At 45.1% G+C, this 27,793-nt stretch overlaps 1 protein-coding gene across 2 annotated transcripts in view; it reads left to right on the forward strand.

Annotated features, from left to right (window-relative positions):
- The window catches only part of DDC (dopa decarboxylase), a 52,739-nt gene that overhangs the window by 14,184 nt on the left and 10,762 nt on the right, over positions 1-27,793 (forward strand). For both annotated transcript variants that reach the window (XM_081835080.1, XM_081835081.1), the window contains exons 2-10: positions 1,041-1,257; positions 5,460-5,573; positions 6,169-6,288; positions 9,542-9,676; positions 11,760-11,903; positions 15,203-15,269; positions 21,170-21,264; positions 24,394-24,461; positions 25,265-25,341. In XM_081835080.1, the coding sequence (XP_081691206.1) occupies positions 1,057-1,257; positions 5,460-5,573; positions 6,169-6,288; positions 9,542-9,676; positions 11,760-11,903; positions 15,203-15,269; positions 21,170-21,264; positions 24,394-24,461; positions 25,265-25,341 (1,021 nt within the window). In that variant the 5' untranslated portion in view covers positions 1,041-1,056. The remainder of the gene's footprint in view (positions 1-1,040; positions 1,258-5,459; positions 5,574-6,168; positions 6,289-9,541; positions 9,677-11,759; positions 11,904-15,202; positions 15,270-21,169; positions 21,265-24,393; positions 24,462-25,264; positions 25,342-27,793) is intronic.

The raw sequence follows: 27,793 nt of genomic DNA on the forward strand, positions 1-27,793 counted from the left end.
GTTATTTTTAAATTCTTTTTGCCAATACTTTTATTGTTTAATTCTTTTTGTAAACTGCCTTGAGGTGTGTGCTTTTTCCAATCAAACATTATATAAATTTTATTAAATAAATGAATAAATAAAATGTGTATGTGTATCTAAAAGAGTTATCTGATTTAACAAATGGATAATAGTGGATAACTATTATATAATAACTGGGACGCGGGTGGTGCTGGTGCTGTGGTCTAAACCACTGAGCCTAGGGCTTGCCGATCAGAAGGTCGGAGGTTCGAATCCCCACAATGGGGTGAGCTCCCGTTGCTCAGTCCCTGCTCCTGCCAACCTAGCAGTTCGAAAGCACCCCTAAGTGCAAGTAGATAAATAGGTACCGCTCCGGCGGGAAGGTAAACGGTGCTGTTCTGGTTCGCCAGAAGCGGCTTAGTCATAACAAATAAAATAATAGTAAATTGAGGATTATTTCTACATAAATTACCCACATTTGTAATTAAGCTATCTTCCTGTGTATCATCTAGATATAGCAAGCAACCCATTTCTTTAAAGCCGCAGAACTGAGTGAAGGAGGTAGCTGTCTCTAGGATTCCGTTTCGGAGTATTCCGGGGGGGGGGGCATTGCATGTAACTTTGTGCAGTAAAACTGGAACAGGGCAGGATTTACTTCTGAGTGAATGAATGCATGAGCACTAGAATCTTGATCAAGAACTATTGCAGCAGTATGATTGACTGCAATACTATTGGGGGGGGAACCCCATTACTTAAAAAAGTATACAACTTGTTGTTTTGAATGAGACTATATTGCACTGAATATTTTTTTAATTCAACCCCTCTTCTCGGTTTTTCCTTTGGAAATTTCCCTAAAAGCTTTCACATTTCTGACTCTATTCCTTTTGATTCCAGGCTCTGCCCTGGGATCATTTTTGTTGTTGTATTTTTCAGTACAGTAGTTGACAACCTGATTTTTGCATGCATCAGACTTCACTTATGAGGAAAATTGGCCAATTCCAGGTGTGCAATTTTTTAAAATGCCAATTTGTTTCTTTTAGAGTCTGAAACCTTGACATGGATGCCACAGAGTTCCGAAAAAGAGGGAAAGAAATGGTGGACTATATTGCAGATTACCTGGAGACGATAGAGAAAAGACGGGTCTATCCTGATGTGGAGCCCGGGTACCTGAGGCCTCACATCCCAGATTCTGCTCCTGAAGAACCTGAGCGATTTGAAGATATCCTTAAAGATGTTGAAAAGATCATTATGCCTGGGGTAAGATCAAACTGCAGATGAGCTTTAAAGAAAGGGCTTGTCTACATGGGAGGTTTACTGTGTGTTTACAGCTGTCTGCATTCTCATTTAATTTGTGCAGTACATGTGTCGTCAGCCTCAGACAGCAGCAGTCCCGATGCTTTCCTGCTGTAAATTTGAGTTTTCCCAACACAGGGATAATCTGTTAAATTGGGAGAAATCAGGCCCCGAACCTCTCCACCTGGAGCCTCAGACAATTAGCTGCGGTGGTTTTGGGTGGGTGAATCAGTTGTCACTCTCTGTTACTTCCCTTTCCAAATTCACTGCTTCCCCAATGCTTTAACTTCCTTTCCAGCTATGCTCATGACTATATCTGGCATGATCCTGAATGGACGACTGTAGCTGTATATGTATATGTATATGTATTTGTGTAGTTCCCTCAGATATGTCTCAAACCAGAAAACTGACTCTGTGCTTTTGCACACTTCCTGGGCTGGGAATTTAAAAACAAGAGAACGCCCAAGGTGTGTTCATCGCTATCCATGCACATGACCTGTTGGTCCTCAATCAGCATAATGGTATCTACAAATCACAGACTCTTCAAGTGTCCCTATTTTCCAGGAACAGGCCCAGATTTACAGAAGCCATCCCGGTTTCTGATTTGATCCCAGAATGTCCCGCTTTTCATTAGGAAGTCCCTACTTTCATAGGAGAAAAGTTGGAGGGTTTGGAAATATGCGAACCCCGAGCCAAGGAGATAAGTAACTGTACAACCTTTAGAAGACAACTGAAGACGGCCCTCTATAGGGAAGTTTTTTCATGTTTAATGTTTTGTTATGTTTTTATACATTTTGGAAGCCGCCCAGAGTGGCTGGGGCAATCCAGTCAGATGGGCGGGTGTATTATTATTATTATTATTATTATTATTATTATTGAGGGAGGGAGGCTTTTAAATCCCTGGAAGCAGAGAGGAGGCTTTTGGTTCCCCATCCAATCACAGGGAGGACCATTCCAGGAAGAAGTAGCAGCCCAACAAAAAGGACCAACACAGCTCAGTGGTAGAGCATCAGGTTTACATGTAAATGGTTCTGGGTTCAAGCCCTGACATCTCCAGCTAAAAGGAGGAAGGAAGGGGGATGCACAAATCTGGGAAAGTCCTGAAGCCTTTAATGCTGCCACTGGCCAGAGCAGAGAAAGCTGGGCATAAATGGGCCAATGGCACCTTTGTATATTCACATCAGCTCCCATGAAACAGAATAAGATGTCTGGGTGTCCCATCTCTAATGGGACTTTGGGGGGCAGGGGGAAAACCTTGGCCACTCAAGATTTTAGACAACTGGAGGCCAAGGAGAATGGTACCAAGGTAGCTAAGAGTAGCAGGTAGAGGAAGAAGACCAAGATGTGAATTCCCACTAAAGCGCTGCAGCAGAGGTGCTTGCCAACGTTTACGCTGACTTTGGTGACACGGGAGAAAGACAGTTGCTACCAGGGACAGCAGCTCTGAAAAGCCTTGCAAAAGCCCAGCTATTTTCATAATTTCTTTGTCAAACTTTAAGTTGAGGGGGTCAGGGGAAGGGTCTGACATGGAAAGGATCAATTTGATTATTTATATGACCCAAGTGTCTGGTTGTGGGCACCACCAAAGGACACAAAACATCCACCAACCATAAGTGGAGGTTTACTATGGTCACTTAATAACAGTGAAGACAGGAGGGCCTGGCGTGCTCTGGTCCATGGGGTCACGAAGAGTCGGACACGACTAAACAACAATTGTCATCCGAGAAATGTTGGAGAGTATGAAATCAGAAGACGAGGACAAACAGAAAAGCGAACCTGTACAATATTTGTATCTGCTGGTACAAATGTGGAAGACCCAAGTAGTTCCTTATTTACAAATTCAATATACTGTATGTGGGATAGCCCTACTCAAAGATTCCAAGAAAAAATGGTAATATGGCTAAGATTATCCACAGCAGAAAAATGGAAGACTTTGCACAGTCTACAAATATATCTGTGGTATAAAAATGTCTGGAACCTAGACATGGCAGAATACAGATCACAATATAAAGGTTTCCAAAGGCTTTGAAGATCCAGAATGTTTTTATTCTGTGCAGTGGGACTTTATCCAATGCAACTAATCTCTAGGTCACTATGGTGCTACCAATGCGGGAAAATGCGGGCCTCTTAATGCTTCTCCAAACAGGTGTCCTCTTACACCCAGTTTTGTTGACAAATTAAGAAAATGGCTACATGGCCATCTTCGTAAAAAAATTCAGGGGGAGAAGGGGGGAATGTTGGGGAAAATAAATTAAACCATTCATATGCAACAACGGCAAAAACATGAAATACATCAAATACATGTAAAGTGTGGACTACTTCAGTCTAATTTGAAGGGGGGAAAGTGGATTAACAAATAATGTTCAAATGTGGACAAGTCCAATATGAATTAATTTTTAAATAGCTGTAACAAAGTTCTTGAGGCAATAATTCTGATCAGTAGTGACTTGTCCATATGAGAATGGCTCTTCCATATCTGTAGAAATTGCCTCAGCGCATGAAATCTGTCATACTCCTATTTTGCGACCCAGTACCAAAAAAAGGCAGCTTAGAGACTGCAAGTCATGTCAGAGTGCCCTGGGAAATCCATAAATCATCCACTACTAGATATGATCTTCAGTGAATGGAAAGCAGGTAAATTAAGGAACGGGAGGGTCAGTGGGCACAAACCCAGCCTCTCCCCCAACTCCAATATAGAAAATGCCATCTATGCCGAGCTGGTGTCAGAGCCAATGAGTGTGAAAGTGATTGTCCCTTTGACTTTCTCCATAATCCGCCTCTTTGCAGACTGTTCTCTTTTGCTTCATCCTGCAAATAGCCTGAAGGAGGGTCACATTTGATTAATCTCTTCAGAATGTGTCACTGACTTAAGTATTATTGCACAGGCTGATCAAGATAAACAGCTTCTGCTGCCTCATCCAAAGCTTCAGTCTGCCTCATAGGGGTCTGTGGTCAGCAGCTCCATTCCTCAAGCCCTTGACATTTCCTGGATTTCTTTGTAATAACTGCCCTTTTCATTCAAATATCAGCCTGAAGATCTTCTCCCCAGAAGCACCAAATGCACTTCATATAGCAATTTGTAGGGTTTGTTTTGCATTTCTGGTTTCAAACTGAGATAAAGAAAGGATGTATTTGCAGCACCTGGAGGGATGGATTTTTGGAGATGAGCACCACAACCCCAGAGTCGTCCGCAACTGGACTTAATGGTCATGGGTCCCTTTACCTTAACCTTTACCACAGCATACATTTGTAGCACATGACTTCCGCCAAAGGATAATGGAAACTGTAGTTTACTCCTCACAGAGCTATGATACCCAGCACCCTATAGTCCATATAAACTCAATAGTCAGTAGTAAATTTATAGGCAATATAAGATAGATTTGAGTGAGAAACTGCTGGTGTCCTTCTACCGAGGCTCCATAGAGAGCATTCTCACATACTGTATTTGTGCTTGGTTCTCCAGTTGTACAGCTAGGGAGAAGAAGGTGCTCCAGAAGGTCATAACCACAGCCCAAAGGATTATTGGTCATCCTCTCCCATCTTTGGAAGAACTGTACGGTTCCCGTTGTCTTAGGAAAGCAAACAACATCCTGCAGGATTCATCTCACCCGGGATACAGTCTGTTTGCACTACTGCCTTCTGGCAGGAGATATAGAAACATCAAGTCAAGGACAAATAGACTGAAAAATAGTTTCTATCCAAGAGCTGTGGCCTTTTTGAATGCTGTAACTCGATAGTGTGACCTGGAAGTTTGATGGGTGTGGGTGTGGGTGTGGCTGGAATGTGGTTTGTTTGGTTGTTGTTGCTGTTTTGCTTTTGTTGTTTTTTTTTTAAGGGATGGCATCCAATTTCGTTGCACTGTGCAATGTTGCACTTGTGTAATGACAATAAAGAATCTATCTATTTATAGATTTAGATTTAGATTTGAACCAACCCAGACACCGTAATCTTCATCTGAGGTCCTCCTTCTTCCAGGCTATTGGCTGATTAAACAATCAAGGGCCTGTGTTTTGCAGGGGGTATTGTTCTGTTTGTTGTTATTTGTTTTTAAACTGTAAAGCGCCCGTGATCCTTGGATGAAGGGTGGCGTAGAATCTAGTAAGTAAAACAATTCTTCACTCCAGCTTCTTTTCCTGATGTGTGCCTGCTTCTGGTCTTTCTGGCAGGTGACACACTGGCACAGCCCCTACTTCTTTGCCTACTACCCAACGGCCAACTCCTTCCCAGCTCTTCTGGCTGACATGCTCTCTGGGGGCATAGGGTGTATTGGGTTTACATGGGTAAGTGTGTTCCACCCCTCTCTGCTGGGCTACCTAGGGACAGGTGACATGCGCAACCTTTGAACCAGGCAGGCACTTCACCCTGCAGTCCATAGGCCAACCACACACCCAATTATTTGTGTTCCTAATTATCACCCACTACCCATGCCTCCTGCACCCATGGCTTGGAGACCCAAGTGTTTTGTGTTTTATTGTTGTGAACCACTTCAGGTTTTTGTTTTTGTTTTAATATAGAGATCTATAAATATTTTAAAACATGCAGATTAAGATTGAAGGAGTTTAGCCTGGAGAAAATATGGTTAAGAAGTGATATAATAGCCATCTTCGAACATTTAAAGGACTGTCATATAGATGATGGAGCAGATTCATTTTCTGTTGCTCCAGAGGACAGGGCATGAGCTGTTTGACAGTGGAACAGACTGCCTTGGAAAGTCCTGGATTTCTCTTTGTGAGAGACTTTTAAAGCAGAGATTGTGTGGCCAACTATCAGGGGTGCTATATTTGTGGGTTTCCTGTATTATAACTCTTTGTATAAATATTGAGGAGAAGCTACCACACTCCTGTAGTTTCTTTTTACCACATTTCTCTATTTTAGGCATCAAGCCCAGCTTGCACAGAGCTGGAGACAGTCATGCTGGATTGGCTAGGGAAGATGATCAATTTGCCACCTTCATTTCTGGCCGAGAAGGATGGAGAGGGGGGTGGCGTAATCCAGGTAAGCTGGAAGCTTGTGGTCTTAGTTTCTGCATGGTGTATGTTCTGTTCAAACTGGATTGAAACCGATATGTATCTTTGATTTTTTTGGGGATATTATATGGGCATAATGGTTCCCCACAAAGGTGCAGAAGACATGGCATCACGCTTTCAAGTCATCATCTGATATCTGAGGAATGAAGACACTATGCCTATGTGAACCATCCCTGAAACTCCTGGTTACCCCTGTGAAAACCTAGTTGGGACAATGTCCTATGGAAATATGGATTTGTATATGTAACCTGCCTTTTACCTGAAGGTCCCTAGTGGGGTGGCATACACCTAAAGCAAACAAAATTAAAACACACACAATTAAACCAATTAGACACAAATTTACAAAGTTCATAAACCTTCCTCTCCAAAATCCTAGGCAAAAAGGTGTGTTTTCAATGACAATGAAACAACAACAGTGTTGTGGGTGAAATGTACCTCAGAGGGATGGTTGTTGCAAAGGAATCAAGACTTTAAAATGAGCCCAGAAGACAGGAGATTGTTCAAGATTGATGTTATGCTGAGGCACCCTACTAGTACCCTGGTTGCCACATTTGGTACCAGATTCAACTTCCAAACTGGTTTCAAGGATTTTCTTGTTGTTGTTTAGTCATTTAGTCGTGTCCGACTCTTCGTGACCCCATGAACCAGAGCATGGCAGGCACTCCTGTCTTCTACTGCCTCCCGCATTTTGTTCAAACTCACTTTTATACGCCTGTTGCCTTTGTCCATGGAGTTTTCTTGGCAGGGATACTGGAGTGGCTTCAGGTGGATCACGTTTGGTCAAAACTCTCCACTATGACCTGTCCATCTTGGGTGGCCCTGCACGGCATAGCTCATAGCTTCTCTGAGTTATTCAAGCCCCTTCGTCACGGCAAGGCAGTGATCCATGAAGGGGGTTTTTAAGGATAGCCCCATGTAAAAGAACACCAACAATACAAAAGGAAGTTACCAGGATGTGGATGATAGTAGCCAAGCTCTCTCTCCTCAGGTGGGGCACTAGATGGTGCACCTGCTGAAGCTGGGAATCAACACTCCGAGTTCCTGAAGCCACCTGCGATGGCACCAGAGTTATCCTCAAGCTATGCACCTGTTCCTTCAGGGGAAGAACAACCTGTTGTAGAGGAACTTATCCCTCTTTTAGCTGAGCCAATTGTTAAAGTGTTTTAGATGCTACTCTGGCTATTTGGATAAACAGCTGTAATCAGGGCTTTTCTTCTGCCGAAACTCAATGCCATTGACATTATAATAGAACAAGGGAGGTGTTTGCGGTGAGTTCTGGCACCTCCTTTTTTTTAGAAAAACAGCACTGGTTGTAATAACTTTGCCCTTTTTAATGGCTAGTTGGAATTCTAGAACTGTACAGATCAGCACAGACCTTGCCCCCAATCCCACAGTGTTAAATCTGGAATAACTGCTTGAACACTTGCTAGCTGCTGAAGCCTAATGTCAGGATGAATTGCTTTTACATGTAGGGTGCAAATGTTGTTTTACTTCACCCCACCATAGCCCCAGTTTTGTGCTGAGGATCAATGAGCAATCATGTCTGTTTGCCAATGGGAAATGCTGCCCTTTTAAGCTGACAATTCTTGATGGACTATAATTTGGGGGCACTGAGAGTGGGTGGTGTCTGTGCTGCTGGTGGAGATGAAGCAATTTGTAGTGTTGGTCTTCTTGCCTCATTCTTGTATCAATAATGATAAAAACAAGAAAGAATATGGCGGAGATGGGCTTTATATTAGACTGCCAATCAAATGAATATTGCAATATTGGACTGTGGAAATGGGTGCTTAATTACCCTTAAAGGACCAAATCAATATGAAATTATCCTGCTGCCTCAAAGGTGACACTTGAAAAATCCAAAGACGAAAGGAAATTTCCGCTTGGGGCTCTGTTTGACTCACCAATGCTTCTGTCGCCTCTTGAGTCTGCTCACCATGGTTACCTTTGTTTGCTTGCTGTGAAGTAAAAAGTATAATAGCCAGCTTACTTAGTATGTGTGTCATAAAAACCATCTTTCCCAGCAGCGCATTCAATGGGGGCGCCTCAGTTCCCCCACTCTGACATTTTATGGAGGCCTGATCCAGCCATAATTACACAGCCAAGACCCACTGATTTCAATGGGAGGGATTTAAGCAAGTGCTTAATGGCCTCTGAAATCAACAGTGTTAAAAAATGCTTAACTTTAACTACATTTAAAGTGTTCCTTGTCTCTATGCCTGCTGGCCTTCTCCTCCTGGAACTGGCTGAGGGTGCTTTCCCTCTAAACCAGAGCACCAGTCAGCAAACCAGACGTCTGCAGCAGAGAGAAGGAATTCCTAATGTTGTGAATTTGAGTGGGGACAGACTCCCCATAATTTCTACATTCAGTGGATGGTCAGGCTCCTGAATTTAGCAAGGGCTGGGAATAACACTCCTAACTTCCCCAGGCTCTGCCAGGCGTAGAGGGAGCATAATGTCACCCCAGGAAAAGAGGGTGTCCTTTTCCAGCAGAGGTTTAGGGGAAAAGGGATGTGGGGGAGAAGGAGCAGGAAGTGGGCACAACCTCATGCGGGCAGCAGTCATGCTGGCTGCCTGGATCAGGCGAACTGGGCTGCTGGGAAGGACAAGTCCCTCTTGGGAGATACATGCTGTGAACTCACTCTCTGTAAATTCAGGTTTAAAAGTGTGAATAAGCCATATTTCTAAGACACAGAAGACTCTGCTGCACCTTGATTTCCCCACAGAAACACAACCCTGGGGGAGCGCCTGGAACCTCCTGGAATCTTCCTGCCATTCAGCAGAGACTGGGGGTGGAGTGCAAGGCTGTTCTGAATACTGCTAGACCACAAGGGTTAGCAGAATCCCTAGTGGAAAAAGAACGTGTGTCTTTGTGTCAGAAAGGCACAAGCAGAAGGTCCCAGGTTCCATCTACGATGGCATCCCCAAGGAGCCTTGGAGAGACTCCCTGCCTGAAATCCCAGAGAGCCATTGCTGTCAGGTGGTGTAGGCTGAGCCAGTACTGAACCAGGTGGACCTGTGCTCTGGCCTCGTAGAGGGAAGCTTCCTCTGTTTTAAATTGCTTTCCACAAGAAATGCCTGTTTAATGAGGTGCTTCCGGCTGTGCTTCCTTTCCCCTGGCTTGCAGCACCCTAAATCTTCACCATGTTCTCTTCTGCCGCTGTCCTGACTCACTTTCCCTTGGCTTCTCCTGCCCAACTGAGCCTCTCTCTCCTTCCCTGCAGGGCACGGCCAGCGAAGCTACCTTGGTTGCACTGCTTGCAGCTAGAACCAAAGCCATCCAGCGGGCGCAATCAGAAGACGGAACGCTGACCCAGGGAGACATCATTGGCCGGCTGGTGGCTTATACCTCAGACCAAGTGAGGATGGAGACACTCTGGAGCAGGAATCACCAGCCCAGCACCTGCAGCTGCCACAGTGCCTGCAAAGACCTTCAGGGACATCCATAGGCAGCGGCCCTCGACCCTGAGCTTTCGTATAGACATAGATATATAGATATAAAGATATAGATATAGTTTTGTGCCTGCTAAAAATAAAGTTATGAAGCAAAAAGTGCAGGCACCCTTTTAAGCGATTTCTGTGATGGCTGCTCCCACCGGCCTGTGTTTTCACCAATGTGTGAAGTCAGAGCTGTATAAGTGAGTTCTTTGGACACCTGGCAATGGGAATCACTGGAGTCCTAAAGAGCTGCTGTTTCTCCCTCGAGGGGTTTTCCTGCTTCTGTATTATTTTCCATAAGTCCTTGGAATCACCATAGTTTCCCCTTCCTTCCCTGCCCCTGGCAACCAGAACGGGCCTTTCCTATGGTGGGTCATCTGAGACCAGGTAGTCCTTTGAAGTTGTTTTCTGCAGATAGAATCCCTGCTCCACACAAAAGGCAAATGTGAAAACCTGTGAAGAGGCTTAGATATGCTTCCACCTGTACAGGAGCTGGAGACCATACACCTGTTAACAACTGTATAGTCAAGTATGCACCTCTATTCGTAATTTGCTCTCTTTGTTTTAAAGGGGACTTGTCCCCAGGTAAATGGGAACAAGATGCCAACCCAGGCTTTGGTTTAGAATTGGGCGATACAGGCCTCTGAATACAGGGTTCTTATGTCTTCAACAGCTCTATTATAGGCAGAAATTCCACAGGTTAAGTCTTTTCTAGGATGGAAATAAAATTATGGGAAAAGCTTCACCATGACTGTGCTAATTTTGTTTCATGACATGCCTCTCACATGGTAGTCTTCTTGAGTTATTCCATGCCCCAGTGGCAGCCATTTTTTGACTCTTTAACATTCAGAATATGTCCACTGGTCCAAAAAAGTTGGGTTGTGACATAATGAATGGTATGAAAACTAGTCCTACTCTGATAGACCTATTGAAATGAATGATGAACTTAGGTTCATTAGTTTCAATGGGTCTACTCTGAGTAGGACTTAATTGGCTACAACCAATTTTCATCCACACACTGGCTTTTGAAGTGGCTCCTTGCACAAGCGTACTTTTAAACAAGCGCGTGAAATTACCTACTCTTTTCTTGTAGAAAAAGAAGCTGATGGGGGGTATAAGGTTTAAGGTCACAGAAACAGGACCGTTATGTATGCAATGAAGCTTTTCTCCTTTTCTTTGAATTCCTCCTGGGCAGCCCCAGCCACACAGCCTGAAATCAAGTGCACCTGCCCCCCCCCCTCTTTGGATTGTAAATGCCTGATCCTCAATAAGGGATGACAGTCCAACTTGCCTGCTGAAGGTCAGGGGATTTTTATTTTGTCTGCACAAGGATTTGCCTTAAGATGTTTTTGACCTTTTAAGGCAGCCTGTTGCTGAGCTCACAACTCCTTCTGCATTAAGTTCATAACTGGGTGACTCAGTAATCCAAAAGGAGAGACAGAAAATCCAACCTAAGGGTAAATAGCAGGTTTAACAAAGGTAGATGGTTTAGGAGAATTCAGGTATATGATAAACAGGATTGCTTTCTTTCTCTCTGAATATGGTTGCATCCTTAACAATATTTGGAAGAAGGGCTTGTGTGTACTCCAGTTTCTCACTTGTCACGTTTTTGCTCCATCTGAGGCAGATCCACTTACCCCTTTTAGGCTGCCTCCTCCGAGCATCTCCAGCTAGTGGGTACTAGCTTATACCAGGTGGCTTGGCCAGTATTTTGGGGTTGTATCCTACTCAGAGTAGACCTATCGAAGTTGCAGACATGACTAACATGCTGCAGATGGGAGATTGAGACTCGGATTTATTTGCCTGCCTTCTTTTTTAAAGAGGTGTTGTGTTCTACAAGTTTAAACTTTAACATGTTTTGTCTGTGATGGCCCTTCCCTTTTTTAATTATTTTTTTTTTAACAATAAGAACAAACACTTGTGTGGAGTAATAAGTAAATTCAATAAACTAAGCTTCGTATGCAAATAAGTTTTTAAGACACATTTTCTCCTGTTTCATTGCAGGCTCATTCATCGGTTGAAAAGGATGGCTTGATCGCTGGAGTTAAAATCAAGCAGCTCCCCACAGACGAAGCGTTCGCTGTACGTGGGTCAGCCCTAAGGAAAGCCATAGACCAAGATAAAGCTGCTGGCCTCATCCCATTCTTTGTAAGTGCTGATAGCTCAGTGTTAATGGCTGTAATACCCAATGAATAAGTAGACAACTGAGGTTGCCAACCTGGGAACTGGCCTGCGTCTTTGTGCCTTTAACAGCACCCAGAAGCAGAACAGCAGCTGCCATTTGAAGAAAAGCAAGCTCAGGGCCCCCTCTAAGTTGCCAGCTGTATTTGCAAGAGGCAACCTGCTGTCCCTGCTCCTGATGTGATTACAATGTTGTAATACGGCTTACAAATTGGGTTAGAGTCACTGGCTGCTACAGACGCTGCATCAAAACCCCTCCCCGTCTCAGGACAACAGATGTTTTTAGCTTTCGGCTGTGGATAAAAGGAGCTTCAAGGTCACACACACACAAGGTGACAGGAAAAGCAACCAGGAGAATGAAATATAGCTGAGCTTCATCTCTTGTGATAAGGCCTAAAGCCTGAGCTCCTTCTTGAGGCTTGTGTGTTACTGCATTTAGCAGCAAGAGGACATTGGCACCAAGATGCTTTAATTTGGATTTAGCTGTTTCCACTGAAATCCGTCTCTGGTCTGCCTACCGGGAGTGTGGGCTCCTGGAGAGTCACAGCCATGTTGCCGCTCCCTGGCCCTTTTTGTGCCCATGAACTAAGCCAGGATTTGGCTCTGAGGGCTCCCCAAACTTCGATTGAGGGTTATTGCTGTTGTTGGCGTGTTTATAGCCGACCTTTTCCCCTGACAGACACTCAAGGCAGCTTACAGATAAAAATAAAGAACCACTAAAAACACATGAAAAACAGTCATTAAAAACAATTGAACGTTGAATGTTTAATTTGATAGAATGGTTAAGCTCCCTCCTCACTAACCAGAATCTTTCCCCACAGGAAAACCACCTGCAAAGCGGCACCCCACATAATGCGCCCCCTTTGCTCTTGGTAGAGGGAGGGGGGAAAAATGCAACTTCTCCTTCTCCCCTCCTCTTGGCGCTGTGATAAATTAGGACCTTTTAAAAATATATAATTAAATATTAACCCAACTCCCTGAATTAATTTGGGACTGGATCTGGGGTGGGTGGTCCCTGGGTCCAGGGTGGGTTGTCCTGCTTGCCCCCAACCTGGATCACATCCACAGGGCAGAACAAGTGGTCTGTACACAGCCCTAGTATTTATGTTGTCCAATAACTAAGGTTCTCTGGGCAGCTTTGAGTTTTATGCAAAAATAAAACCATAAACCCATAAAATCTAAGGGAGCATAAAACCAGCAGTAGGAGATAACCACCATTTCAATAAGCTGACACCATAAAGATAGATCTGAACTTCAGAGCCATCCAAAGGGTCTATGAGTCACTTAACATCCATAAAAACCAAGAGATTGGAAAGCCTGGGAAAATGAAAAAGTCTTTATCTGGCATGGAAAGACCACAACGTAGATTCTAGGCAAGCCTCTCTGAGGAGGGGTCCCATGACTGGAGCAGCACCACTGAAGAGACATGACAGAGTCACTGCTGAGCCAAATCTTTTGCCCCTTTATCATCTCTAGCCAGTAAATTCAATGGAGCATTATACAAAACCTATCTGAGCAGAGATGACAGTTGGGCAGGAAAAGAGAGTTTGCCAAACCAAGGAGCAGCAACAAAAGCAATAAAGATAGTTGAATGTCAGGTTTCAGCCCGGCCCCAGCTGGGAGCCCCCTCAGAGGAACGTGGGATCAGTGGCGTAGCGTGGGGGGTGCAGGGGGGGCCAGCCGCACTGGGCGCAACATCTGGGGGTTAGGGTTAGGGGCGCAAATCCACGGGTTAGGGGGCGCAAATCCACGGGTTAGGGGGTGCAAATCCACGGGTTAGGGGGTGCAAATCCACGGGTTAGGGGGTGCAAATCCACGGGTTAGGGGGCGCAAATCCACGGGTTAGGGGGCGCAAATCCACGGGTTAGGGGGCGCAAATCCACGGGTTAGGGGGCGCAAATCCACGGGTTAGGGGGCGCAAATCCATGGGTTGGGGGCGCAAATCCATGGGTTAAGGGGTGCAAATTACTTGCCTTGCCCCGGGTGCTGACAACCCAAGCTACGCCACCGCGTGGGATTCTCCTTCCCATTTAGCCAGCTATGCGAAAGGAAGAGTCTGGGTTGTTTAACCCTTTCGTTTGTTCCCTTCCTACAAAAATTACACAAGACACTGTCTTTTAAAGTTTAAATAACAAATAACTTTTACTCAGTGTGCAGGCAGCTCCCCATTTATCTGGGGGTTACATTGGTGAAATCACATATAATCGAAAACCATTGAAAAGGCCTGCAAACACCCTGTTCCGCCCTGTTCTGCCCTTTTAGTGACATTTCAATGACGTGTTTATAATGATTCTGGGTCACTTCTGGGTTTGGTACAATGTGCATATATATGGTTGTGCACAGACTGAATGCGCGTGAACGGGGGCTGCCTGTACTTGCACTTGGTGGATCAAATATACAAGGCAGGGAGGTGTTTCTTATGTTAATGATACATCTTAAGTAGATTTGTATCTAAGACAAAAACTGTTACAGATGGACTAACTCTGAGGCAGAGAGTGGCACAACAGGACAGACCTGCTGCTCAGGTGCTCTAACAGCTGAGATAGTTCACAGCTGCCAAAACTGCCCCAAATGACATCACGGCCTCTGCCAGAAGGTGAATGATGTCACAGAGTTATATCTGGGAATGCTATGGCCCTTGTGAGCATTCACCTTTCACTTAGCATTTTGGATGCTTTCATCCGACAAGGAAGACCAGGGGGAGCAGAAATGTCCCACAGATCTCCACAACCTGGGAAGAGGGGGAGGGACATGGAAGCACCTGCCTGGATTGGGTTCTGGCGGAGAGCCTGGAAGGAGTGGAACCTCCAGATCCCATCCAGATCCTTCCAGATCCCAGATCCCATCTCAGCTTTCTTAAGAGGTCCAAAGCAAAGCTTTCTTGACCTGGGGAACGGGGCAGAGCTTCAGAGATCTGGGTCATGGTACTTGTTCCAATAGTTCTTTTGAATTTCTCAAAACTGGACCCATATTAGCTGAAATTATACTTAATGTGGAGGCAGTCTGGACTTGTTTTAGCTGAAAATACAACCACTACTCCCAAACATGCACAAATGCGTGTGCACACATGCACGCACGCACACACAAGATCCTCAGATTTTGTATTGGGAAATGCTGCATGAAATTAGTTTGTATTAGTTCTATGTAGCTAATCTCGTACCTTCCCAAAGAATGCTGAAAGTTTTGGTTTTGGTTTGCTGATGGCTGATTCTCTCCTTCAATTAGATTTATTTTGTTGTTGTTGCTTTTTGTTTTTGGTCCTGTAGTTTTGTGCAACACTTGGAACCACAACATGCTGCTCCTTTGACAAGCTGTCAGAACTGGGTCCTATTTGTAAGTCAACAATTATTTATTTTGTCTCAGAGTTGGAAAAATATTGCTATAAATGAGCTACCATTTAAATTCCAATAAATTTCACTTGTCACATCATTAAATACAATACTTTCAGTGAGATGTGCTCATATTGTTTAACTAAACAAACAAACAAACAAACAAACAAACAAACAGGGTTTGTTTGAATTTAGTATGTTGTCATACCTGTTCCATCTGGGAGCAGAATGAAACCATCACCCTGGAGACCTGCCTCTTCCCTGAAAAACGTCCCTGAGTTAGCTCCTTCCTGTTCTATTGCAAGTGTGTACCTGGATTCACAGGTGCACAGCCAACACTCATGTATGTTCATACTGCTGAGAGGTTTAGGATCTTTTGCTGCAGTTATGACTTGTGTGTTAACCCTTAATCTTATGCCCATGAGAAGCTCTCCCACAGAGGACTGAAAAAGCTTGGTTTATACTGTGACATAGGAGTCAGAAAATATATATAAATGCTGCTTCAGAAAGCCAAGTTATAATCTAAACAGGTAGCAAATTTTACAATACATACACACCTTGATTAAAGAGTAAAAGATCCCCTAACTATTCTAAAATGCATGTAGAAACATGGGCATGACAATTTTGCCATAAACCCCCACTAGAAGTGGAAAGGGGTGGGGAAACAAAGTATAGAGGTAAAGGGACCCCTGACCATTAGGTCCAGTCGCAGATGACTCTGGGGTTGCGTCGCCCATCTCGCTTTATTGGCCGAGGGAGCCGGTGTGCAGCTTCTGGGTCATGTGGCCAGCATGACTAAGCCGCTTCTGGCGAACCAGAGCAGCACACGGAAATGCCGTTTACCTTCCCGCCGGAGCGGTACCTATTTATCTACTTGCACCTTTTGGTGTGCTTTTGAACTGTTAGGTTGGCAGGAGCAGGGACCGAGCAACGGGAGCTCACCCTGTCGCGGGGATTCGAACCGCCGACCTTCTGATCGGCAAGCCCTAGGCTCTGTGGTTTAACCCACAGTGCCACCCGCATCCCTTATAAACTATATAACTTTATTACAAAGTATACCTATCCTTAAAGCTAAACAGATGTGTGTCGAGTCCTGGCCAGTGCTGGGTCAGTTCTGTCGTGTTGGAGCCAGGAGAGCTCACTAGCCTTTGAATCTAAAAGTTTTTAAAATACCTTTTTGCCAAGGCATGCCAGTGGGGAGGGGAATGTGAACTGAGTGATTTCTACAATTTCCATAATTCTTTCCAAAATAGTGGCAAAATGTTAAAACTGGCCATCCAGTTTGCTTAATAAAGGGTGATTGACTTGTGACAGTGAGCCATTATTTGAATCTGGCCGTCTTTGTCTGCTATCTGCCTTCAAATCACCTTTGAGGAGTTGAGTATCCTGTATTTGATAACTAAATTTGCACGTGTTAATCTTTAGGTCAGGCGTGTGTGAATTCAGGATATGCCTGAGTGCCTTATAGGGGCCTGGAAGTTCCAGAGTCACCAAAGTTTCATCATGGAGAATCTCATGCCATATTAGTTATGTCCCGGTGCGCTGCCTCGCCCCCATGGCAGAGGGGTCCCAGGCCATGCTGCTGTCACTGCAGTGGGTGTGAGTGACGTTGGCACACCCTGCCGTGTGTTCGTGTCACCGCGTAGAATTTTTTGGGGCCCCCTGCCCCTTCATTGAACATTTGTGGGTGCCTGGGCCCCCTGGCCCTGCATGGATGGTGCCTGTAGTTATGTCAGTCTTATACTCCTGCCATGATCTGCAGAGATAAACCACATCGGAAGTTCAGATTCACACAACCTTTTCACAGTTTCCCCCTCTGCTCCATCCCTGCCCATGTACAGTGAACAGTTTAAACATTTTCCTCAGTCTTGTACTCCCTGTTGCAGGGAGACCTACATTTTCTCAGCCCTGGATATGCAATATATATTGTGTCTGGAAAAATATAACCTATCCACATAGTCCCTTCCAACTCTACGATTCTGTGACAGCCCATTTATTGTTATCTAGAAGAGAGTTGTGCACCAATGAAGCAGCCGCCACTGGCTGTTGCCTTGGATATGTAAAGTCGTGGGGAGCATCATGACTGAGCTCTTCTGTGTCTTAACTAGGGTTCTTAAAATATATTTATGCTTTAAAGACATAAATATCTCCACATTACCATTCATAAAACTTTTTTTTTTTAAAAAAAGAAAGGCCTTCAAAGCCACTTACAGACTAAAAACAAACTTGGAAAAACACAGGGAAAATATTTATTTTATAACAAGACTGCTCCCCCCCCCCCCGACTTTTTAATGTGGATATTCTGTTGCAGAAAAAGATTAGAGTTTTGTAGCACCTTAAAAATTAGTCCATGAATCTTGGGTGGCATAAGCTTTTGTCGCAAGATGACTCTGTGCTCTGTGTTTATTCTGACTCTGTGCTCTGTGTTTATTCTGGGTCAGGGTTGGGTGGTTGTGGAGTGGGGTGGGGATTGGTTTTGTTTTCATGTAATTGTTTTTATTTGTTTGTTTTTATATTCTGTAAATGGAGGCGAATATTAGGCTTGGGATTCCTACTGTGCAGGGGCGAGGGAGGTATGGCGGTGGGGGCAGATGTCATAGGCGAAGGGGATCGAGATACGGACATGCTCGTACCCCTTCCAATCTGCGCCCCATCCCGAGAGACGAGGGTAGGGTGAGCAAGGATTACTCACCTCCGTCACTGGTGTTGTGCAATGCCAGGTCTATAGGCAACAAAACCGCCACCCTGCGAGATTTCTTCACCTCGCAGGGGGTTGACCTGGCATGTGTGACTGAGACCTGGGTGCGTGAAGGGGATATTGTTCCCTTACGAGAGATGGCGCCCCCGGGTTTCTCCGTCCTTCACCAGTCGCGGACTGTGGGCCGGGGGGGAGGGGTGGCGTTATTAATCCGGGAAGATTGTTCTTTCAGGGCTCTACCTTCGCCATCGATCCCCGGCATTGAATGTGTTGGCCTAGTGTGGGGCTCCGAGGTGAGCTTGGCTGTCTGGCTGGTGTACCGGCCACCTAGCACACCAGCAGCCACCCTGTCAGGCCTGCTGGAGGCGGTGGCTGGCTGGGCCTTGGAGTTCCCTAACCTATTGGTATTGGGGGACTTCAACATCCATGCTGATGCCACTCCCTCCTCACAGGCTCTGGACCTGGTGTCTTCCATGGCGACACTAGGGCTCTCCCAGTTTGTTTCGGGCCCCACACATCAAGCAGGCCACACGCTGGATTTGATCTTTGGCATCGGTATAGATGTGATCATGTTTCCTTCAATGAAGGTGCCATGGTCTGATCACTATGCTCTGAAAGCCAGGATTGACGTTCCACCCCCACCCTGCTTGGGTGGCGAGCCAATTTGGGCTCGCCCGCAGAGGCTGATGGACCCTGATAGATTCCGTCAAGCCTTGCGGGACCTTTCTCCCCCTGGCGACTCATTGACTGAGCTTGTTGAGGCCTGGAATACCCAGCTCCTGGCAGCCATCGATGAGATCGCACCTAAGCGCCCTCTGCGACCCCGCAGAAACCGGGCTCCCTGGTTTACCGAGGAGCTCCGGAAAATGAAGCGGGACCTCAGACGGCTAGAGCGAGTATGGCGGGGTGCCCGTGACGGAGCTTCAAGAACATCTTATAGGGTTTTTATGAAAACCTATGAGATGGCAGTGAAGGCCGCTAAGAAGTCCTACTTCTCGGCCTCCATTGCATCCGCTAGCTCTCGCCCGGCGCAATTATTTAGTATAATTCGGTCTTTAACGTCCCTTGAAGGACAGCCAAATTTAAATAACAATTCGACACACAGCTGTGAGGCATTCGCGAGCTTTTTTGCGGAGAAGGTCTTGTTGCTCCGCCATGACCTCCCTGCCAATTTGGATACAATAAAGGAACTGGAGGCCCCTCGACTGTCCTCGGGTTCAGTATTAGACCACTTTGACTGGATATCCCCAGCTGATGTGGACAGACTCCTCCGAGCTGGAAAGCCCACCACCTGTCCTCTCGACCCGTGCCCGTCCTGGCTGATTAGAGCGTGTCCAGACGAGGTGCGGGGCCCCCTGGGGGATATCATCAATCTGTCTCTTGGCGCTGGGACATTCCCAGGGGAACTGAAGGAGGCAGTGGTGCGCCCGCTCTTAAAGAAAACATCATTAGATCCTTTAGATCTATCCAATTACCGCCCGGTTTCGAATCTTCCATTCCTGGGTAAGGTGATTGAGAGAGCGGTTGCTGAACAGCTTGGTAGGTTTCTGGATGAAACATCAGCTCTGGATCCATTCCAGTCCGGCTTCCGCGCTGGTCATGGGACCGAGACGGCTCTGGTCGCCCTAACAGATGATCTCCGCAGGCAGCTGGATCAAGGCGGGTCGGGGCTGCTGATTCTTCTAGACCTGTCAGCAGCCTTCGACATGGTCGATCACGAACTCCTAGACCACCGCCTTGCCGACGTGGGGATCCAGGGCACAGTCCTTCAATGGCTGCGCTCGTTTCTCTCTGGTCGGGGACAGAGGGTGGCGCTTGGGGGGGAATTGTCATCCCGCCACTCCTTGGTGTGTGGTGTGCCCCAGGGTGCAATACTCTCCCCGATGCTTTTTAACATCTTTATGCGCCCCCTCGCCCAGCTTGTCCGGAGTTTTGGGCTGGGCTGCCATCAGTATGCTGATGACACCCAACTCTATCTGTTGATGGACGGCCACCCGGACTCGGCCCCAGACACACTGATCAGATGCTTGGAGGCTGTGGCTGGATGGTTTCGTGGGAGCCGGTTGAAGTTAAATCCTTCGAAGACAGAGGTCCTCTGGCTGGGACGGGACGACTTGGGACTGAGGGGGCAACTCCCATCTCTTGCGGGGGTGCAATTAGTGCCAGCACCATCCGTTAAGAGTTTGGGTGTAATCTTCGATACCTCCCTCTCTATGGAGGCGCAGATTGCAGCTATAACAAAGGCGGCATTTTTTCATCTCCGCCAAGCTAAGCAGTTGGCTCCTTACCTCTCTCGCCCTGACCTAGCCACTGTGATCCACGCGACGGTCACCTCCAGACTGGATTATTGTAACTCGCTCTACGTGGGGCTGCCCTTGAGACTGACCCAGAAACTCCAACGGGTGCAGAATGCCGCAGCGAGACTCCTTACGGGGTCTTCGCTTAGAGATCACATTCATCCGGTGCTATACAAGCTGCACTGGCTCCCGGTGGAGTACAGGATCAGGTTTAAGGTGCTGGTTTTAACCTTCAAAGCCCTATACGGCCTAGGGCCCTCGTACCTACGGGACCGCCTCTCCTGGTATGCCCCACAGAGGAACTTACGGTCTTCAAATAAAAACACCTTGAAGGTCCCAAGCCACAGAGAGGTTAGGCTGGCCTCAACCAGAGCCAGGGCTTTTTCGGCTGCGGCTCCAACCTGGTGGAACGCTCTGTCACAAGAGACAAGGGCCCTGCAGGACTTGACATCTTTCCGCAGGGCCTGCAAGACAGAGCTGTTCCACCTGGCCTTTTGTTAGGGCGCAGCCTGACTCCCTCCTTTGGCAATCTTTTCAAGACTTTAGCTTATGGTTGCCATTAATTTTGTTTTTAACTCATTTTTATAATGTTTTATAATGTTGTATTGTTTTAGTGTTGTTAGCCGCCCTGAGCCCGGCTTCGGCTGGGGAGGGCGGGATATAAATAAAATTTATTATTTATTATTATTATTATTGCTGCCTTGTTGCCGCACTTCCTAACCATTGTGATCACCCTCTAGAATTAGCATGTCTCCTTTAGAACATTGCAGCATTTTAGATTAGCTGCATTATGCAGAAATACTTTTTTTAAATGACATTTAGAAACCTGCAACCCAGCCCTACCTTCATTACTGATTGTTCAGTTAGGAGAGTTATTAAAAATTGTTCCTATGTTTCCCCACCTTCTAGGTAATGAGGAGGATATTTGGATGCATGTTGATGCAGCCTATGCTGGCAGCTCATTCATCTGCCCTGAATTCCGCCACCTTCTCAATGGAGTGGAGGTAAGCAATAGTAATGAAAACTCAAAATGAAATCCAGGCAGAATCTTTAGCTGCTAATAACCTGATTTTACAACTTTTATCATCATGCACATGTCTGATGCAGTGGAAGAATGGGTGGCTTGGCAAGGTTTTGCTTCCATATTTTTCTCTTCCTTATGCAGCTAAAAATACCCTGGCATTCTGCCTCCCAGCCTCTAAGTAGGGCGGGCAGTTAAGATCACACCTTCCTGCCCTGGTGCACCTGTTCTGCCAGTACCTTGGGGTCCTTTCCCTTTCCCTTTCCCTTTATGAGCATATTGTTAAAGTCCAGAGTACACACATCTGAATTATGCAATCAGTCTTCCAGATAAACCTTGTGGATCAGCTTTGTTATTTGAGGTCTAAGCATATTGGATTTTGTGTATCTACACCCTATTCAAACATTATATCGTTGTGTTAACACCTGGTAACCTTGGAGGGTGAACAGGGAAGCGGGGGGGGGGGGACATTTACTCCAAGTCCAACAACCTCTCAGCTGTAGCTTATGCTCTTCTTAAAGCTGGAAGAAACAAATTAAAATTTCCAAAGGCTCCTTTAGACGTGGTCCTGGTCAGTTGCATAGGGGATCTGGAATATCTTCTAGAAGTACAATTTGTAGAGGGTACGTGCAGTCCCTATTGCTGTTAAGCTACACATGGCACCTGCAAGGGAGCCAAAGAGCTTGCAAACTGCATTTTAACAGATGGGGGAGGGGGGAATGAGAGGAGGGGCGAGAAGTAAAGGAAGAGCCATTGTGTGTGAAACAGACATTGATTGATTTGGGACAGTGGCTGGATTTGGGTTTGGGTAGAAGAAGCCGTCTTTGTCAGCCCTGAGCCTGTTGGACTCTGTTGCTGACACTTATTCTGCCTTTTGCTATCACCGCCTGCCGCTTCTTAGCTCCCACTGTAATTGTTGCAAATAAAGAGACTGGCAGAAAAGCAAAGGAAGACTTTCCCTGGCCTCTTGCTGGACTGTCTCCTCTGAACCTCCCTCTGCTTGGAGGAGGGAGATGGGGAAGGTTGCCTTTCCATCTTGAGTAGCTGTGGAAATATTTTCAAGCAATTATCTGAAACAACATGATCATTTAGTGACCACTTTCCTCATCTGCATCTGTTTTGAAAACCACAGGAGAATACATTGCAAATGCAGAAGGGGGAAACTGAATAGTATGTGCAGAATCACCAAAGGGCATTCTGTTTCACGTACTGTATAAATGATAGGTGACTTTTCATTTTTTAAGTAATGCTGGGCTGCTTTTCATGTGCATCCTTAGATAAGGGCAATGCAATTTCCTGAGTCTCTTTCCAGACTGCCAGATAAACTCCTGGTCTTCCTTGACATTAAAGGGGAAAAAATATTACTGTTTGCTGAATGTACCTAAATAATGCCAATGTGTAAGAGCTAATAAATGAAAAGAAGCAAAAAAGCCCTAGCCAATAAAGCACCCTCCTTTCTCGTTTTTATCAGCAAAGCTTGCTGTAATTTCCTGTGCAGGTTTCACTGGCTCCTGAAGGAAATGAATCATCACTTCCATGGTGTTTCAAGCGTCAGTGTGGCAACCATTCAACAAGTCTAAATAGATGCCCTCCCTCTAGCCATATGGCCTCCCCCCCCCCACCTCAAATACTGCTTCACAAAAGGCCTGTATGCAAATGGAGACGCTGATGCGACTGGGTTGCAATGGTCTAAAACAGAGATATCCTGGTGTTGCAAAGCACCGTACCATTATTTTCTTCATATACTTTCAGAAACCACAAAATCAACCTACATTATTGTTAACTTTGCAGAATGGATAGTTACTTTCAGCTTCCTTTGCTATATGTGAAAATCCTTGAGTGGGGGAGAGAGAGAGAGAGAGAGAGAGAGAGAGAGAGAGAGAGAGAGAGAGAGAGAGCGCGCTGCAACTCTGTTGGTCCTGGTGGCTCACTAAGGCAGGAGGGACCCTGCGGCCGGCAGCCAGAGGCTGGAGTGGGTGGCAGGGATGCAGGTGATGGTGCCAGGGGCACATTGCAGCCCCTCTGATCCAGGCAGCCCCACTGATTGCAGCAGTGTTGTTAGGGGACTTGAGATCAGGAGGTGACAAAAGTGGGAAGGGAGAGGAAGAGGTGGGGCGAGTGGAGGATTTCATCTTGGAAAGTGCTGCTTCTTTTGCTTCCAGCGCAAGCTTTCTTTCTTCCTGCCCAGGGCCTGCCTCTCCTTGCCACCTGGCCCCTGACAGCCCCAGATCATTCTGGGTGCCGTGACCCAACCTGAGGTGATCCAGGATTTTCTCCACCTAAGTCAGGCAAAACCCGGATCCCCACAGATTGGCCTGATTTGGTTCGGGATTCAGCCTAATCTGGTGCATGGCGCTACAGAATGCATTGAAGTGTGGGATAGCATGAAAACATGTATACTCAGCCCTGGAGCCTGCATGCTGAGCAGGCCTTGCCCCCAAGCAAGGCAGAGACCTGAAAAGCTCTTTTTGTCTGGGTCTTCTTGGCACAGGAAGGACTTTTAAGCTCTCTGTTTTTCTTGTCAGGCAAAGCCTGCATAACATGCTGGCTATGGAAGCTTGGGGGTGATCACGAGATCTCATGGGAACTCGGACGCCCCTGAGAGATCTTGCGAGAGCATCCCAGAACCTGTGCACTGCGTGGAGAGCTAAAAATCTCTCTCTGCACTGGGAAAACTTTCAACTTGTGCAATTTCAACCATTTTTCTCCATGGTTGTTCCCCAAATCCGGAAGTGCTTCTTAAGCTTCTCCCCTAGATCTCCGCTTTGATGCATATGAAGTATATTGTGCAAGGTTGAAATTCCACAAGTTAAATGCACATAAGAAGTGATTGTATTGTACTTTGAAAATGATGAATAGAATCATAAATAAAACCTTCAGAATATGAAGAGGACTTCACCAACCCATCAACCAAAACCTCTTAATAAGGGAGTTGTTCTTCAAAATCCCCGTCTGTGAATGCTACTGTTGAATTTCACCAGAATTCTCTAAATATTCCAATAATGAAAGCACCTCACAGGCACACTAGAAAATCTGTCAAGGCTGTAAAGTTAGACATATTGACCTGGTGGTTGTAATCATTTTCCTGATGGTTTTTTTTTAATCCTTTCAGTTTGCAGATTCATTTAACTTCAACCCACACAAATGGCTCTTAGTAAATTTTGACTGTTCTACCATGTGGTGAGTATGAAGTGCAAAAATGAAGAGTTTGCATGTAATGTTAAACCATTATTTAATGAACAAACCTTTGGCTCAAGTCATAAGATACCGGTATTCTGCAGATAATCAAAGTAACTAAGCTAAGAGGTTCAGCCAGATCCCATTTCTTACTCCTGATTAACATCACAATGTAATGTGATGTGTGGACCAGGGCTGTGAATGCACTACTCCTTTAAAACACATTCTAAATACATCTTCCTCTCAAATAATTCCAGGACTGGAGGGTTGCTTGGAATTGTGACTCTGTGAGAGGTCAGCTACAGTGCCCAGAATTCTCTGAGGGAAATAACTTGCTTTGAATGTGCTTCAGATGTATAGCATTTACATAGCTATTCCTCGTCTCTGTTTCTTCCAAGACAGTTTTTAAGTTCTTTTGAAGAAATGTGGTAGCGGTGATGTTAGTGCTATTAGTTTAATGAAATTACTTAGGGGCAGCGTACATATTGTGGGGCATTCTGCTACCAAGGTTTATTACACTTGAAATGAATTTGAAAGGAAATCTAGGAAAAGTATATGCTAGTTGCAGATACAAAGTAGTTGAAAAAATGATGTTTCATTTGGTTAAATTCTACGTTAATCACATCTGACACAAGAACAAAGCATCTGGTGTCTGCATGACTTGCATATGAATTGGGCCCTTCCATTTCACATAAATTAATGAGGGGTCAAATTTTAGTCTGCAATCAAAGCTTTTATATATTTTACTCATGACAGAAGTAGCTGGTAATACAATGCCAAATAATCCAAAGTCAATATTTTTTCAGGGTGAAGAAGAGAACAGATTTAACCTGTGCCTTTAAAATAGATCCTGTTTATCTGAAGCATGCCCATCAAGAATCAGGTAAAGTGTTTTATCTTTTCCCTAACTTGAAAATAGTTTTTGGCTGTCAAAGTTTGTTTCAGTTTAGATACTTTCAGCACAGTATTTCAAAATGGAAAGAGTTTCCCATTTTTTCTTCAAAACATGTGTTAGCCAAGTATGTAAATCAAGTTTACATGAGTTCAGAAAATTGCCTGATTTTACAAGTGTCCAAAGAAATGGACAAAGGAGGGGAACAACTCTCTGATTTTGTGTTCAGTCAATAATGAGGATTAAAATGACCACTGCCGCTTTTGAAAGAATGCAGAAGATGTTTGCGGTGCATAAAAGGGTGGATAGGGTATGTTAAGGGAGAAGTGAAGCGATGAATATTTTGGTTCCAAGAGTACATTACAGGGGGATATGTTTTGTTGCAAACTGTAGGACTCTCTTGAGCAGCCAGGCAGCTCAATTGCCCAATTGCTCATTGTTCCGATCAGGTTTGATTGCCTGTTGTTGAGAGAATGAAGCCTGGAAACCCCACCCCCTCGCCCAGGTGGTGAGTGATTGCACAACAGAAAGTAGGGGGAAATCTTGTTGGGGTGAACCTGATATGTTCAGGTACTGCGCATGCAGCTCCTGCTGCTAGGTGAGAAACAATTGCCAGGATAGCAATGAGGAACAGTAGGCCTCATATTTTATGTTTGTTTTATTTATGATTTATGATTTTCATTTATATACATTTCATATAGTTCAAAACTCGACTTCCTTCCTCCTCTTTCTGCGGTTCCTTAAATTTATTTTTTACATTTCCTGCATATTCTAACTTAACTTATTCTTTTATTTATCTACTTTAAATATATACTCCCATGAAACTGCAGGTTATTACAATAACCCTGTTAATGTCCTTATCTGTGTACAGTAGGCCTCATATTTTTGCTCATTCTCTTTCTGTAGCATTTCCTCTACCATGAACAAGTCTATTGCCTTCCCAACAGGTTCAGTCCATTTCAGTGATGGCTAGAATGAGCCAGCAGTGATGTTTCCAACATCTTTCTTGAAGCAATTCAGCTCAGGGATGGGCAGAAGGTAGACCCTGATACACTAGTGGAGCAGCTACTGTTTGCCTGTGGCTGGGATTCTTGCAAGAAATGCTAGATTCAGGCTCCTCTCATCCTAGAACCCTTTAGTGCTGCTAAAGTGTGGCTTTTCTGAACTCAGCTGGAAGCAGGATTAAAATGAGGACTTCACTCAAACGCTTAATACTGTTATAGATTTGGGGGGACCCTTCCTAAACCTTATAAACTAATAAATGGTAGGATTTTGGTTACTTGGAATATGGATGAAAGTACAAGCTGCAGAACTGTGTCAGATAAGGAATCCCTGGACTGGCTTATGCAAACCAGACTGGCTGGCCTGGCAAAGAGCAAATCTATTAACATGACAAAAGGTGTTGACAGACCATCTGAGAAGAATCCTTTGGTCTGGGAAGACAGATGTTGTCAAGGTGATGGTTTGTGTGTGTGTTTGAGATAACAGGAAATGGAGAGTCTTGAGCAAGGGTTGCTGGGAAGAAGAAGGAGGAAGAAAAAAAGACCAGTGTGAATCTACACTGGTTGGTTATAACATTAAAAATGCATTATAAAAATGTAATTCCAGAGGGTGCTGTAGAGCAGCAACCCATTGGCAATGGGAAATTGCATTGAGAGCTATATAACGTTTTTTTAAAAATAGCCTTTAATAGCGTTTTTACAGATCAGTGTAGATCAAGCCTTAGATCCATCTTGGGCAGGCTGGCTGCAGGCTGGCTGGGAGAGATGTCTTGGACTCCAGGGTTGCACAAGCCCTTCTTGAAATGACCATGCCGTAAGGTCTGGACTCCCTCCATGCAGACCGAAGGTGTAAATAGGTGAATAAACCATGTTTCTTAAAGCTAAGACAGTCTCCGCCATGTCTCAATTCTCCAAAGGAACACAGATGCTGGGTGATTGCCTGGAACACGCTGGAATCTTGCTATCACTCAGCAGAGAGTGCGGGTGCACCCATCTTTTGTAACAATAAGTTGTCATATTACCCAACAACTTTACTTGTTACTTATTTACAGAGGGGAGGCTTTAATAGCTTATTCCCACTGGTAATTTCTTAGTTGTGAAGTAGTTTCATTTTTTAGTTGTGAAGTAGTCTCATTTTACTATGAAACAAATGGAGTAATAATAATGGCAATAATGAAAGGAAACTGGGAATTAACCCTCCCCCTTTGGGAACAGAAGCTAACACTGGGGAAATTAAAAGTGGCTACTTGAAGGGTAATTAATAGGCCATTAGTTACTAACCCTCTGATCAAACTGATCAGGAAGCAATGAAACAAGAAGTGCTGAATTCAGGACACAGAAGCCTTTCAGAGTTTCACTCGTGTTCTCCTGACCATACACAGGAATTGCTTTAGATTAGGCATGAAAAACACAGGAGGATAGCGCAAAACCCTCTGGAATGT

Source organism: Podarcis erhardii (genome assembly GCF_964252035.2).
Source record: "Podarcis erhardii genome assembly, chromosome: 13".
Taxonomy (NCBI): Eukaryota; Metazoa; Chordata; class Lepidosauria; order Squamata; family Lacertidae; genus Podarcis; species Podarcis erhardii.